Below are 16,332 nucleotides of genomic sequence, written 5' to 3'. Positions count from 1 at the left end.
AACGTGCTTCCGGTGAGCTTTCTACCCGGAAAAGCTCACCGGAAGCACTTTTCATCAAAAAGATGGCGGCGCCTAGCAAGCCAGCGGCCCGGTAGGAGTTGTTCCGCGGACCGGCACGGTCCACGGACCGGTGGTTGGGGACCCCTGCCCTAGAATGTGTGCAGAAAAGAGCAACCAAGAGTCTGGAGCTAAATCATAGGATGAAGAGTTGAAGAAGTCCTGATAGGTGCTACTTTGCATGCTTGGACATACATTTTTGCCTCATTCATTTATTAGGAATTTAATTCAGATTTCATGATTTAACCCTGAGTTTCCAGTTTTTCTAGCATTTGGTTTGATTCCTGTCCTACCCTGCTTACCTATTGTTGCATCTGTTATTCAGTTGCTGCTTTCTACTCATTACTGATGGAAAATATATGCTCTGCTCCTTTTCCCAGATTTTTTTTCAAGTGTTAAATTTCAAGAAGTCTCTTAAAGTAAATTTAATGGAGTTGGTTTTATATATGTTTTATACATTCAGAGCAGGCAATAGTCCTCCTGTACTTCCTCCCAGAACTTTTGTCCTGAAAATTTCTACCACCCACCTTGCAGCATCAGCATCAAAATGCTTCTTTAGCGATTGGTTTGGTTTCATAGTCATAGCATTTTTTCTAGACCAGCTATGCTCTTATTCAGCTGCAGGGTAGATTCATCCATGCATGCATGCCTTCTAATTAATTCCATTTGACTACACTAGACCTGGTTAGACGAGGCATTTGTTAGATTAGACTCCATTAGACAATCTAGAATGCTTAGTCTAACCAAGAGAAGGACTGGAGTGACAGGATAGCAGGATCCCTTGAGAAAAGGGGGACTTGACCTATTCTTCAAAACATCGGAGGGCAGGACAAGAAGTAATAGGTGGAAGATCAATAAAGACAGATCCAAGCTAGAACTAGAGAAATTTCCTGTCAGTGAGAATAATTACTCAGTTACAAGGAACAATGGATGGAAACTGAACAAAGAGAGATTCAACCTGGAAATAAGGAGAAATTTTCTGAGAGGGAGAACAAGCAACCCATGGAACAGAAGTTGTGTCAGCTGGTGCTCCATTCAAAATCCAAGAAAGAAACCCGTAGACTCCGTTAATTAGAGAAAAGATATCTTTCAGTGGAAATCAAGTGGTAGCAGCAAAAGAATTCTGAATCTGAGAAAATGGGCGCGTAAACCACATATACAAAGTGATGGCAACGTTCCCACCCCCAATAGTTCAAAGTGTCCATCCAATTAAAAGTTGCATGTAATGTCAGGTGGGCCTCTTCAGGTGGTGATGAGGCATCTGTCCATTGACCTTGGCCTATTTTGATAAAGAGGTGTGCTTGCGCATAGCATAGGAAAAAAAGCACAAGCAAGAAACTCCCCCCAACTTATAGTTTTTTTTCCTCTCAAACCTCCAGCTCACTTCCCATAACTATTTCACCCCTTTCCCCCCACTTACTTATGACAGCCAAAAGATGCAAAGGAAAGAAATCTTGAAGGCTGACAAGTTGCCTTTGGAAATTGTGGGAGCTTCATCACTGGAAGTTTTCAAGAAGAGACTGGATTGCCAATTGTCAGGAATGGTGTAGGGTCTCTTGCTTGGGCAGGGGGTTGGACTAGATGACCTACAAGGCCCCTCCCAACTCTGTTAATCTATAATCTAATCTACATGGAGACTGCAGTATAACAAAATTGACTAAAGTGAAGGGGGTCTGAATACTTTCTGAATGCACTATGTATGGAGAATTTGGCAAAGCTGTTTTTTGTAAGCCCGTCTCTCCTGTAGCTCAGGCACAGCTCCTGGAGACATAAGGGAGGCATCCAGCTTTCCTGCCAACAGTACAGAAGCAATTTGCCACTGTCATCCTCTAGGATATTTTCTTTCCAACCCAGCCTATCCTATTGCTTGGTATTCCTTGCAAGCTTGGTACATCAATCATCCTTGAATGATAAATATTATCCGGATACAGTAATATGCTAATAGGATCTGTAACATTGGGGAAATATTTACTTTTAAAAAATGGACAAGAAACCAAATGAATATTTACTTTTATTATTTGGTTAGTAAGCACAAAAATAAATTAATTTGGAGACACACTTAAAATTGCACTCATCAAATGCATTTAAATATTTTTGCCAATGAAAAGCATACTACACATCTGCCAACAGAAATTTGGTTTTTATTCTCTTAGATGCAAAATATTAGACCTTTCCTTCATCAAACACCCATGTGACTTTAGTAACAGAGCTGTGTAGTGCTTGCCAAATCCTTGGCCACAGGCTACAGCTGTCCTTTTAAATGCTTCTAAGAAGGACACCCCTTGACAAGGACCAGATGCCATTTCATCACCAGCCTATTTCTCTGCTGCAAGTTTCCAGATTCTGAACCAGAGTAAACAGAGGAAGAAGACCAGAGGAGTTGTTCTTCACTGTGCTTTGCATATCTGCATGTGTATTCACTCTGCATTAATTAATGGGACCTGCTTTGCTTGGGCAATAAAACCTGACCTTAGCCAACCTCTGTAAAACAAAAATATTCAGGTTCACATATCTTTTCCTAGGAAGATCCCCAAATTCAATAGGTCAGGAAAAGTAGAACCAACACAGAAAAATAAATTCATTGATCTATAACTATAATTAACAGAGTCTGATAGTTATCTTTTCTGTTAAATGTTGTATATCCAAGCCAAAGTTTCCCATATTCAGATAAAACAAGAAACTAAATTCTTGCAAACCATAAATTTCTTCCCAGAAGTAACTTATCAAAAATTGATAATCATGGTTACCTCTAAACAATCAATGTCTCCCACATTTATCTCTTTAATCAGTGTGAATTTCATTGGTGATCTTATGTATAGTGGTATAAAATAGAACTAAGGAAAAACTTTCTTCATATTTCTTCACTCCAACCTTCTGCTTTTCCTCACAAGGCAATTGTTGAGTTTTTGTAGCTAGCCTGCTCTGCCATAAAATAAGATTTATCTTTACCTGGTATCTCAGAGCACATTTGTTTTCCACTTCCAAGTCATGAGACTTTGGACACACAAAGTTCAGATAGATAGGTAAAAAGAACATTTACTTGAAATGGGAACTCAGCAATTTACCATTATGTGGAATGAACATATCTTCATAAGCCCCCATTCCCAAGAGCTGTGCATCTAGATATATAACATGATATCATGATTTCTATCGCTTATTTCATTAATCAAAAGTAAATTAATTTAGATTGTCCTCTTTTGAGAGTCTGGCCAGAAGGAAAATAAAAACCCTTTGCTCATACCTTAAATGAGAGATCCAGGCCTACTGTATATATGCTGCAGAAATGTAAGCAGACATAGTTTTCCAGCAATTTATATTATAGCACTTAAAAAAAATAGAATTAAAAGTATTCTAGATTTTAAGGAGAGGGGGGAGGAAATCTGTTGAATGCAAAAATGTAAGCAACACAATGAAGGCAAATGATGTTGGGCTCAAAGGAAGGCTGCAAATAGTTGCAGATGGGCCACCTCAGATTTCCAGGGATTAAATCAGCACTGAGCTGAGAAAGTCTTCATGTTCAGAATGATTTCTTCAAGCATAGTCTAGGGTTTTGAAGGCAGCATTTGCTGGTATTTGAAATAATTCAAGTGATCAGGAAAAGAGCACAGGTAGAGGCACTGTATGAAAATTATTACAGAGATCTGTTCAATACTAAATTTTCAAAACCAGAAATGGAAAATACACATCAAAGGCTTTGCCTGTTTCCATCATCTCCATTAATAACAAACACACAATTTTGTCTCTAGAAAATGTCCATAAAGGATTGCTTTTGGGGTGTTTTGTTGGTTTTGGAAAAATATCCAGCAGATCTAATCACAGGATCCATCCTTCCATCCATCTCGCCATCGTTGATCTACAAGAGAGCAGTCAAATTCAGGCTTCCCCAGCTTCTTATTTACTTCATTATGAATCTGGCAAAACCACTGTGTCAAATTACGCCTGTTACTGGCATCAGGTTGGTTTTTTCGTATTCTGTGTCAAACAAAACCAAATGTAATTAGTCATTTTATTTTGAACTCCACCTCACTTCATCACAAGGTCCTGGTTGGAAACAAACAGCTGCAATAGTTGTGAAATGTCCCCCATCATAGATTTCTTTCTGCAACACTCAAGAATACACTTTAATGTGTTGCAGCAGCTTATTACTTGGACCACGTGCAACTCAGTAAACAGCTGCATTCAGTCGCCCCACCCCCACCCCCCACCCCAAAGGATTATAGGGTCATAAAAAGAAGAAAAAATTATCTGGATCATGCAGCGCTAGACTCAAGATTGGGGCTTAATGACATCAATTCGGACTTAATGTAAATGTTTCCATGAAAGAAACACCAAGCACACGAGAAGCTTATTAACTACAAATAGATAGTCGTGGCAAATTCACATTTACTTTTTTGATAGTTCATTGTTAAAAGATTCACAAGTCTACTTAATTTTCACAGAATAAACAAGTCACAGAAGTAGAGTTTCTACTGTTAAAATTAAATCATCTTACAGCAGAAATTTAATTCTTTTAAGATAAAGGATACATAAATTTCAGGCATTCAAATAAAAAAAAACCCTCACCTTTTCCTGAAATCTTCTCCACATTCATCACAAGGAAAAACTTTGGAAAATAATTGGATAAACTGTGTCATTTCTTGCTGCTGAATTTTACTGGGCCGGTCAGGATAAAATGCTGCCATCGTGTGTAGAAAGGACCACGAACATCTCCCGAGTTCTTCTCTGTCTAGGGGACAATTAGATGTTGATTCTTGGACATCTGTTTCCTAGTTAGAAGAACACAGTAGAAGTGAGAGAAGGCAGGCAAATTGCCTACGCGTTATGGAAACATTACATGCAACATCTTAAGCAAATTTCACAATATAGGGGATTTTTGGTGGAGCCTGAAGCAGGTTCTCAGAAGATGAAGTGGAACAGGCAAGTGTACTTCCTCTTCCTTATCTTCCTCTGATTCAGGATTCCTCTGATTCTTCCTCTGATTCTCACAGTCCTGTTCCAGGATGTCCCTACATTCTCTTTTAAGAAAGCTTATTCCCATAGCAATGTTGTCTGCAAGGTTTCCACCTCCACTGCAATTGGCAGCATTTGAAATGCTTATTTTTTGTGATTCCAGTGACATGAACTCACACCCGGTTCATGTCACTGGGGGAAACTGAGTGCGGTGCAACAGGATGAGCCCCCATCCTCCCCCCACCTCCTGCCCATCTAGCAGTTCCAAAGCATGCAAATGTGAGTAGATTAATAGGCATCACTTTGCTGGGAAGGTAACAGCATTCCATGCGCCTTTGGCATGTGGCCATGGTGGCCGTGGCCACGGGCAACGCTGGCTCCCTCAGCTAAGAAGCGCAGGTGAAGACCTGGTGTCCTGGAGTCAGACACCATTAACCATTCTGCTTCTTTGCCTATATATCATTCAGCAAAGAGGAGTGAGGCATAAGGGTCTGCCACAACTCCTCTCCCAAGAAAGTAAAACCCCTGAAACCAGTCACATTTCAAAAGGAGCTTTTACCGAGAGACAGCAGTCGCAGAAAAGCCAGGCAGCGTCAGAGAAGCAGGCGTGCAGCTAAAGGTAATTTCCCCTTTCAGCCCCCACCCCAGTACCCTGTCCATCCTCTGCCCCAAAGGGGCTTTTGGCCTTCACCCAGGCAGCATGGTGCAGAGGAGAGGATGGCGATGGAGTGGACCTGCCCTCCCTCAAGCTTCCAAGTAGTTACTGCAAAGCAAACAGCCTCCCCCTCCCTTCCAGAATTCGGACAGGGACCTGGCAAAAGGGGGAGAACTGGGAATTGTGAGATCTGCACTGCTCAAAAAAATAAAGGGAACACTTAAACAACACAATGTAACTCCAAGTCAATCACACTTCTGTGAAATCAAACTGTCCACTTAGGTAGCAACACTGATTGACAATCAATTTCACATGCTGTTGTGCAAATGGAATAGACAACAGGTGGAAAGCAGAGGCAGTTAGCAAGACATCCCCAATAAAGGAGTGGTTCTGCAGGTGGTGACCACAGACCACTTCTCAGTTCCTATGCTTTCTGGCTGATGGTTTGGTCACTTTTGAATGCTGGCGGTGCTTTCACTCTAGTGGTAGCATGAGACGGAGTCTACAACCCACACAAGTGGCTCAGGTAGTGCAGCTCATCCAGGATGGCACATCAATGCGATCTGTGGCAAGGTTTGCAGTGTCTGTCAGCGTAGTGTCCAGAGCATGGAGGCGCTACCAGGAGACAGGCCAGTACATCAGGAGACATGGAGGAGGCCGTAGGAGGGCAACAACCCAGCATCAGGGCTGCTACCTCCGCCTTTGTGCAAGGAGGGACAGGAGGAGCACTGCCAGAGCCCTGCAAAATGACCTCCAGTGGGCCACAAATGTGCATGTGGCTGCTCAAACGGTCAGAAACAGACTCCATGAGGGTGGTATGAGGGCCAACGTCCACAGGTGGGGGTTGTGCTTACAGTCCAACACCGTGCAGGATGTTTGGCATTTGCCAGAGAACACCAAGATTGGCAAATTCGCCACTGACGCCCTGTGCTCTTCACAGATGAAAGCAGGTTCACACTGAGCACATGTGACAGGCGTGACAGGGTCTGGAGACGCCGTGGAGAACGTTCTGCCGCCTGCAACATCCTCCAGCATGACTGGTTTGGCAGTGGGTCAGTAATGGGGTGGGGTGGCATTTCTTTAGGGGGCCGCACAGCTCTCCATGTGCTCGCCAGAGGTAGCCTGACTGCCATTAGGTGCAGAGATGAGATCCTCAGACCCCTTGTGAGACCATATGCTGGTGCGGTTGGCCCTGGGTTCCTCCTAATGCACGACAATGCTAGACCTCATGTGGCTGGAGTGTGTCAGCAGTTCCTGCAAGATGAAGGCATTGATGCTATGGACTGGCCCACCCGTTCCCCAGACCTGAATCCAAGTGAGCACATCTGGGACATCATGTCTCGCTCCATCCACCAATGCCACGTTGCACCACAGACTGTCCAGGAGTTGGGGGATGCTTTAGTCCAGGTGTGGGAGGTGATTCCTCAAGAGACCATCCGCCACCTCATCAGGAGCATGCCCAGGCGTTGTAGGGAGGTCATACAGGCACGTGGAGGCCACACACACTACTGAGCCTCATTTTGACTTGTTTTAAGGACATTACATCAAAGTTGGATCAGCCTGTAGTGTTTTTCCCACTTTAATTTTGAGTGTAACTCCAAATCCAGACCTCCGTGGGTTGCTAAATTTGATTTCCATTGATAATTTTTGTGTGATTTTGTTGTCAGCACATTCAACTATGTAATGAACAAAGTATTTACCGTAATGAGAATATTTCATTCATTCAGATCTAGGTTGTCTTATTTTTGTGTTCCCTTTATTTTTTGGAGCAGTGTACAAGTGTACAGTGTACATCTTTTATGTCTGCAGGATAAAAGAGCACGCAGATTTATTTTCTTAGATTTCCGGTGTTCCTCCCCCCATTGGCAATGAGCGGACCTGGATCCCCACGGAGCGGCCCCGGGGGCGCCCTCTGGCGACCACCAGCGGTACCTCTCGCCCAGCCTCGCTCAGTGGCAAAGGTGTATGATCCCCCTCCCCCCACGAGCCCCTTCCGCCTCCAACGGCAGCGGCGGGGAAGCGAGCTGACCTCCGCCGCGCCCTTTCAGCCCAGCCCTCCTCGGCCCCAGCAGCCCGGTCACCCACTGCCTCACCGGGCCCGCTTGCTTCTTCTGCTCCCGCATCCAGCTCCTGAAGTCCGTACAGGCCCGGCAGGGCGGCTTCTTCCGCCTTTTCTCCTCTGACGGCGGCTCCTCGTTCGCGGGATGCTCGCTCTGAGAGCCCGGGAAGGGGAAAGCGCGCCGCGCGCCGGGACTGGGCGCCGCCATTTTGCCGGCGCGCAAGGGACGCTGGGCCGGAGGCGGCCTTCCCAGGCGTGGACCGCGGCCGTTACCATGGCGACGGGGGAGCGGAAGGTGGGATGCAGGAATTGAGCATTCCCGACCCGACAGAGCCAAGAGCTCCTTTTAAGGTGCGGCAGAAAGCCCGGGCTGCTCTCCAGCGGCTTAAGCCTTTAGAGAAAATAGGAAGGTGGAGAAAATCAGAGGCTGAGCTTTCTATGGCCCTGAGAGACCAGTCAGTGCTGTGATTTGCTTGTCCAGGGAGCTTTGAATTCAAAACAGCTGCAGTCCATGCCCAATGGTTGGCACCATGCTTTGAAAAGTTCAGACTTAAGGTTCAGAGTATGCGTAGGCTCCTCACACATTGATGTGAAAGTGAAGAAATTGCAAGCTCTGCCCTTCTGTTCTTGCATCCTTCATTGCAAGGTTGCAGAGTTGGTATCACAAGGCCAGGATCGCCGTTTCTTCACTTGTGGATTCTCATGGATTCAGAGGGCAGCGAGGACGAGCAAAGGATTGAGGGCCTGAGGCCCCAACTTTGAAAGCAGTTCATTTAAAAAGGAACATATTCTTCTCAATTCTTTTCAGTCTGCTTTTGTCTTGTCTGCTGCATACAGTAGGGCTGCCAAACTCTCGGCCCACAGGCCAGATGCGGCATGTGCTGGCCATGCCCATGCCCAATTTAGCAAAGGGAGGGGGAAGTCCTGATATGTCACATGACGCCACCATGATGATGTGAGTTTGACACCCCATAGAGACTCAGAACAGGAAGCTGTAAGGAACGTAAGGAATGCTGAACCATGCAGAGAAACTATAGCGCAGGGTGCACAGGATTGCAACTTAGGTTGAGGGGCCAGCAGGGGTTGAGGTGGTACAGGCCATGCTAAGAACATCTGAACAAGCACGATTTGTACAGTGCTGTTCTACACTGAACCTCATTACTTATACACTGGCTATATTGACAGAAATTTGTAACCAATCTGTTTTGAATTTCCTATATCTTGTGGTATAAAAAGAGAATGCCAGTCCTGTTCAGTGCTCTTCTGCTTCTGGTCACAAATAAAGTGATAAATTTCCACTTTCCTCGGCCCTGCATTATTGATTGGCTCTTGAGCTGGGTAAACAAACCCCAGATTGGCGCTTGGCCAACAGAACCAAAAAGAAGATTTAGGGAGATGAGGGTGAGTAGCCTCGAGAAGACTTGAGAAATCTGTTAGCACTCCTTGAGTACTTATAGGACACCCAGGAGGAAGTCAGGACCGGATTTCTTTCATTCCAGAATGTAGGATCTAGGATAATGGATTTAAGGTACAGGAAGGGGTAGTCCACTTGAATTCCTAACAGACCAGTTGGACAATAAATGACCCAGAGGTGGGAGGGGGAGACTTCTTTCTGCTGGATGTGAGGTTTTGGGTTGGCATGTATTGATGTCAGTGATCAAATTAGCAATTCCAAATTCAGAAATTTGGGGCTGAGCTCATGCAGTATGCCAGCACTGGACTTGGTTTACGTGATTTTAGCTTAGCTATGTGCAGGACTCCTGCTATTGTTAACCAAGACTTGAATGGCTGGTGGGTATGGTCTGATCCCAAACAGTTCACTTACTACTATTTATCAAATGTTGAAGCCGGCCATCTCCCTCACAAAGGGACTCTATATAAGAAGCCTATCCAGGTGGCTGTAAATAATTTTTTTCAGTTTAGCTTGTCACAAATTTGTTACAAAGAAATTGTAGAAAAGAATATAGAAAGACAAAAAAACAAACAAACCAGGAATTCCAGTGTGAACAAAAATAACAAGGGGGATTTTATTTTGCATATGTTTTTGGCAGAAATAATTACATTTTAAATCTTAAATTATTCATTTAGGTTTTGTAGGTGTTCAAGTGAAACAATAGTCTTTTTGAAATGTGTGTGGTGTTTGGTTTTTCCTCTGTGTGTGCTTGTCAACTACTGTATATGTCCCCAACTCAAGCAATGGCTGGCAATAACTCTGTTTTTTTCCTCTGGGCATTTCAATTTCTCTACTCATCTTACAATGTCTTTTGGTACAGTCTGCTGGAACAGTTGTAATGCAAGTACTTATTTATAATCCCTGTTTATAATATCACAAAACAACGCTAATTAGCAAAACAAATTATATCTCATTAATGATATAACCTGCAGCTATTTATTTTGGACTAGCTCCTTCATTAAAATTGTTGAATTTCTTTTGCATACGGATATGAATATGCACATGAATAGGGCTGGAAGGTACCTTGGAGGTCTAATTCAACTGGCTGCCCAGAGCTTTGCATCCTGGACAAATGGAATCTTTTCTTGAAGACCACCAGTGATGGAGCATGCACAACTCTGGGAGGTAAGCTGTTCCTAAGTTTGGGTCAGTGTGTCCTGGAGCTGATTCTGTGTATGTGGCTGCTAAGAGTTGACCCCAACTTCATGGAACATTGTTTTGTAGAGAAAATTGCCTACAAGGAAGAACTTTTTGAAGTTCTTTCATGGTTATAAACAGGAGATACAGTTTAAAAGTATGCTAATTTAACAAACTTTGAAATAGCTTGGGAAGGATTCCATGGATGAAAATCTTAAAGGGGAAGAGAACTCAAGAAGCTTGGGAAACTGTGAAAAATATTATTATAAAAGCATAGTCCAACACAATACCACTGAAAAAGACTAATAAAAAAAGTTCCTTCCAACATATAAAAACAAGAAAAAAATCAAGGAAACAGTCGGTCTATTAAAGAGAGAAGATGGCAAGGAAGTAACAGGTAGCAGAGAGAAAGCAGAGCTGCTTAACTCATTCTTTGTATTGGTCTTCATGCAAAAACAAACTATAGCTCAACCCACCAAAAACATAACTGTAATAAACAGACCAGAAATAAAAGTTAAAATAAGCAAAAAAGGGGGGGAGGGTAAGAGCACACCTGTCTGATCTTGATGAATATAAATCACCGGGACCTGATGGATTACATCCCAGAGTTCTAAAGGAGCTGGCAGATGTCATTTCGGAACCACCGTACCATATCTTTCAAAAATCCTGGCGCATTTGGGAACTACCAGAGGACTGGAAAAGAGCTGATGTGGTTCCCATCTTCAAAAAAAAAAGTGTGGAGGGGGGAGGGGGGAACAGACCCAGGAAACTATAGACCAATCAGCCTAACATCAATACCCGTGAAGATACTGGAAAAGATAATAAAAAAACAGATATGTGAACATCTAGAAATGAATAAAGTAATAACTAGGTCAGCACGGGTTTGTTACAAACAGATCATGCCAAACCAATCTTATTTCATTCTTTGCATAGTGATTAAGTTAGTAGACCAGCAAAATATTGTGGACATAGTATATTTAGACTTCTGCAAGGCATTTGACAAGGTAGACCACAACCTACTTCTTGGTAAGCTAGAAAAAAGTGGGATAGATAGCATCACCATCAAATGGATTTGAAACTGGCTGACAAACCATACTCAATGAGTAGTCCTTAACGATACTACGTCTACATGGAGGGAAGAAAACAGTGGGTACCACAAAATTCCATCTTAGGCCCAGTACTCTTCAATATTGTCAATAAACCACTTGGATGAAGGAATAGAAGGGGAACTTATCAAATGTGCAGATGATACTAAGCTGGCAGGAATAATCAACACCACAGATGATGGGCTCAAGATCCAGATGGATCTTGACAGACTTGAACACTGGGCCCTAATTAACAAAATGAAATGCAATGTAGAGAAAATTAAAGTCTTATATCAAAGCAAAAAAAAAAAAAAAAGTACACATATACATTGGGAGAAACCAGGCTTAATAGCAGTAACTGTGAGAAGGACCTTGGAGTCTTAGTGGGCAAGCAATTAAATATGAGCCAACAATGTGCAGTGGCAGCCAAAAAAGCTAATGCAATCCTAAGTTGCATTAACAGAGGGATACAATCAAGATCATGTGAGTACTAATACCATTCTATAAAGCAGGGGTATCAAACTCAAGGCCTGTGGGCTGGACACGTCATGCGCTGGCCATGCCCACCTCAGTTAACAAAGTGGGGAAAGTTGTGATATGTCACATGACAACAACGTGTGGTTGTGAGTTTGACACCCCTGCTATAAAGCCTTAGTAAAACCACACCTAGAATACTGCATCCAGTTTGGGTCACCACATTATAAAAAAATGTTGAGGCTCTAGATAGAAAGAGTGCAGAGAAGAGCAACCAGGATGTTGAGGGGACTGGAGACTAAAACATATGAAGAACGGTTACAAGAACTGGGCATGTGCTAGTCTAGGGAAGAGAAGGACCAGGGGAGACGAGAGCAGTCTTCCAGGGACTGCTCCAGAGAAAGGGGTCAAGCTATTTTGTAAGGCACCCAAAGGCCAGACAAGGAATAATGGATGGAAACTGAACAAGGAGAGATTCCACCTAGAAACAAGGAAAAATTTTCGGACAGTGAGAACAATCAAACTTGCATTCAGAAGTTATGGGAGCTTCGTCACTGGAGGCTTTTAAGAAACTGGACTGCCATTTGTCAAAAATGGTGTAGGGCACAGGTGTCAAACTCGCAGTGTCACATTGCCGTCACGTGATGTATCAGGACGGTTTGTTCCCTTTGTGGAGCTGGGGTGGGGGTGGCCTGTGTGACACATCTGGCCCCCAGACCACCTGTTTGACATCCCTGGGGTAGGATCTCCTGCTTGGGCAGGGGGTTAGATTAGATGACCTACAAGGTCCCTTCCATCTCTGTTGTTCTATTTTATTCTAAATGAGTTCAAACCACCAGGACCAATGGATTATATCCCAGAGTTCTAAAGAAGTTGGCAGACATGATCTTGGAACCATTGAACCACCTTTGGAAGATCCTGGAACACTGGGAAACTACCAGAGGAATGGAAAATACGTGGTTCCCATCTTCAAAAAAGGGGGAAATTGATCCAGGAAACTACAGACCAATCAGCTTGACATCAATACCTGGGAAGATCCTGGAAAATTAAGCAACAGATCTGTGAACACCTAGAAGCAAACAAAGTTATAACCAGAGGCCAACATGGATTTGTCAAAAACAGATCATGTCAAATAAATCTGATTTCATTCTTTGACAACATGATTAAATTAGTGGACCAGCAAAATGCTATGGGCATAGTATGCTTGGATTTCAGTAAGGCATTTGACAAAATAGACTGCAATCTATTTCTTAATAAGTTAAAAACATGTGGGATAGACAGCACCACTACCAGATGGATTTGTAACTGGCTGACAAACTGCACTCAATATGTAATCCTGGACTATATGGAGGGAAGTAAGAAGTGAAGTACCCAAGGTTTTTCATAAAATGATTTTATTGAGGGAATAGAAGGGGAATTCTTCCAATGTGTGGGTGACCCAAAGCTGTCAGGAAGAGCCAACACCCCAAAAGATAGGCTCAAGATACCATAGGTATGTCTAGTGTACTGAAAAGAAGGACTAGGAGTGACATTATGAGGGGCTGCCACAAAGAAGAGGGGACCAACTTATTTTCCAAAGCACTGAGAAGGCAGGACAAGAAACTGGATGGAAACTAATCAAGGAGAGAAACTAATCAAGGAGAGAAACAACCTAGAACTAAGGAGAAACTTCCTAAGAGTGAGAACAATTAAGTGGAATGGCTTCCCTTCAGAAGTTGTGGGTGCTCCACCACAGGAGGTTTTTAGGAAGAGATTGGACAGCCATTTGTCCAAAATGGTATAGTGTCTCCTGCTTGAGCAGGGGTTGGACTAGAAGACCTCCAAAGTCCCTTCCAACTCTGAACAAAATTCAACAGACAACCAGATGTGTTGCATCCACGCGATGGAGAGAAGAGATGGAGAGACTTTCTAGAAAAAAGCATCCAGCAATGAGTTTAAGATCTGGGCAGTCTTATGAAAATAGAAGGAATCCTTCAAATACTCAGACCTTGGAGTCATTTACATCAGGAATAAAGTACTTGTAAGTTCTAAAATATGGCTACACTACAATTCCCATTATCCCCTCCCAACCAACTACGCTGGTTAAAGTTGCTCGACCTCTAATTCAGCAAAGTCTGGGCAGTCAAAAAATTTCTCACTTTGATTTACAGTTTTGGAGGAGCCCTAAACATTGTACTCTTTTGTTTGGCTTTACTGTAAGTAATGGAGAGTTTTGAATGGGCTATTCTGGGCTACTTAACATGAAGATCAGGTGAATAGTAATCTAATTAAAGCAATATAAAAAGTGCCAAAGTGTTGACCTGCTTCCTGAAGAGCCACTGAAAAAAATGGAACAGCTGCTCAACGAAAGGAAGCCTTACAGTACTGAGAAACTAAAGAGTCATCATTTTGGCTCGAACAGATTAACTTGGCTATTCTTTTAGAATTTATGTAACAGTTTTCCATAATCCAAGTCCTTGAGATTGTTCTATGCAAGTCACAGATCCAGACAAGATTGGGGAGACAAATTATTTCATGAAAATCATTTAAATTTTCATTTTTTGCAACTCCCCTCTTTGTAAATGGTACACCTGTGATATTCTCAAAAGTGTTTTTTCAAAAGACAACTGGACTATGCTTTTCCCTCTGGGGAAGACATTTTACTTCTCATCCAAGAAGCAAAGAGTTAGAGGTTCACTGAATCTATAGCCCAGATACAGTAGCTTTATGCCAAGTTTTGCTGTAGAACAAGCAGCCCTTATTCAGCTACTGCATTTGAGACCAGAACTTGGTCATATTAAGTAAAGCAATTTCACTAAGGGAAACACCTCAATTTTATGATTTTACTTCAGATTTCCTTTGATTTACAGACCTGCAAAGCTCATAAATGCAGCCGTTGGTCACAAAGTTACTCTTTCATCACCATTGCAGCTACAGATGGTCGCTAAGTGGGGGAAACGCGTGCAGTCTGGTGCTGTCATTGCCCCAAACTGGCCACAGCCAGGAAGTTATCGCAGAAGGCTTAACCCATAAAAAGCAAACAAAATAATTTGCCGGAAGGGAAAAAAGTGGCGCAGTCACTTGCTGTTCTTAAATTCAGGATGGTCTTATATGGTCTTATGCCCCTCCTGCCCCTCCCCCTCCCAAGGCCGCCTGGCCCAGCAGCCCGAAGAAGGGAGTCCCAGGTCCATGAAAAGGATGAGCCCCCAGTGACGGCTGTCTCAGCCCCAGGAAGACAGGCTTAACCTGTTCCTCTCTCTCTCTCTTGCCGCTAAGCCAGCTCCTATCTATGACCCAGCCAATAGTTTGGGCTCCAGTTCCAGTCATTCCCAAAGGTTCCTCATTTCCCCCTATTTCCATTGCCTGCTTTTCACTCTTACCTCTGTCTTTGCTTTCTTTGCTGGTCTCCTTTGCTTGTAACGCCTGTAGGTTTTCCTCCGGACAAGAAGAGAATTTGAAGGTACTGAATAGATGGTCTTTTTTTCCTGAAGTGGGACTTTATACCTGGTGCTTCTCCTGGGATGAGGGGGCCTTGCCTTGCTCCTGGTGAAGTAGGGTGAAACATGGGGCTCTGTGCAAGTGGAGGGAAGTCCATATGAACTGGCAGATGTGGGACATAAATTCTTATCTGGGACCCTCTTCTTCACCCAGTAGAACACCAGCATCAAATGGCGCCTTTTCTTCTTGCTTTTCTCTTCCATTTTAGCTGTGTGGGGCTAAAGGTTTGGGTCATTAGATTGTCTAAAGTGGAATAGTGTTCTTTCAGTAAGGGATGCAGGAAGTCTCCTGAAGGGGACAGCAAATTCACCCTTAAACACTGAGGATTCTCAAACCCCAGTGGGGAGAGAATTCTTCAAGCACTATAAAACCTTGATGTGATCTTAACTGACTAAAAGCCATTGTCTTCTCTCCTCTGCTGACTCCTGGCTATCATCTTGCTGAAATGGGTTGTGTCACAATGGGTCTTTCAGGCCTAGAAAGCAGGTTGTCAGCTTGAAAACTGCCCACATTCAGCAATGAATCCTTAGGCAAAAGGGGGCTGCTTGACAGTAAGTTTCCACTGGTTAAAAATAAGGGGCCGCCTTGCATTGAACTTCATTTGCCAATAAATCACTTTGAAGGGATTGGTAGAAAAGCAGGATATAAAAAACAAACTTGAACTGTGCAGTTAAGTCATGCTGGCCATTCCATTTTGATGGAATTTTGATGGAATAAAGTTCTAAGTATCAATAAAATCCAGCATAATCTGGCTTTTGGTGACCTGAGTTCATTCAGAAATTTCATCTTCCTTGCACCAGCTCCATAGTTCTAGAGTTCTCTCTTTCTGATCTGGCCGTTTTTCTGTTTCCTCTACAGCCCCTTTGAGTGTTCAGAACTTCACAGTTTTTCACCCAGTCACATTTGATTTCTTCCATCTTCACTTTCACTATGACTACAATCACATTTTGTAATATTGCCTTCCATCCTAAAGCTGCTTGACCTG

General features: G+C 43.2%; 2 protein-coding genes across 2 annotated transcripts in view; one reads left to right on the top strand and one right to left on the bottom strand.

Annotated features, from left to right (window-relative positions):
• Nucleotides 1-2,056: 2,056 nt before the first annotated feature.
• Nucleotides 2,057-7,962, bottom strand: GFER (growth factor, augmenter of liver regeneration). The gene is made up of 3 exons (XM_026683598.2): nt 7,756-7,962; nt 4,621-4,823; nt 2,057-4,029 (listed from the first exon to the last, which is right to left on the bottom strand). Exons 1-3 carry the CDS (start codon nt 7,927-7,929, stop codon nt 3,867-3,869), a joined length of 540 nt encoding a protein of 179 aa, XP_026539383.1. The 5' UTR covers nt 7,930-7,962; the 3' UTR covers nt 2,057-3,866.
• A 2,223-nt stretch (nt 7,963-10,185) lies between these two features.
• The window catches only part of NOXO1 (NADPH oxidase organizer 1), a 42,791-nt gene continuing 36,644 nt past the window's right edge, over nt 10,186-16,332 (top strand). The window contains exon 1 of the mRNA XM_087973067.1: nt 10,186-10,299. Coding sequence (XP_087829193.1) covers nt 10,276-10,299 — 24 coding nt within the window. The 5' untranslated portion in view covers nt 10,186-10,275. The remainder of the gene's footprint in view (nt 10,300-16,332) is intronic.

The sequence above is a fragment of the Notechis scutatus genome, chromosome 12 (genome assembly GCF_049901735.1).
Source record: "Notechis scutatus isolate UNSWTSFEM ecotype Mainland chromosome 12, rNotScu1.2, whole genome shotgun sequence".
NCBI lineage: Eukaryota > Metazoa > Chordata > Lepidosauria > Squamata > Elapidae > Notechis > Notechis scutatus.
This window is presented reverse-complemented; position numbering and strand designations above follow the sequence as displayed.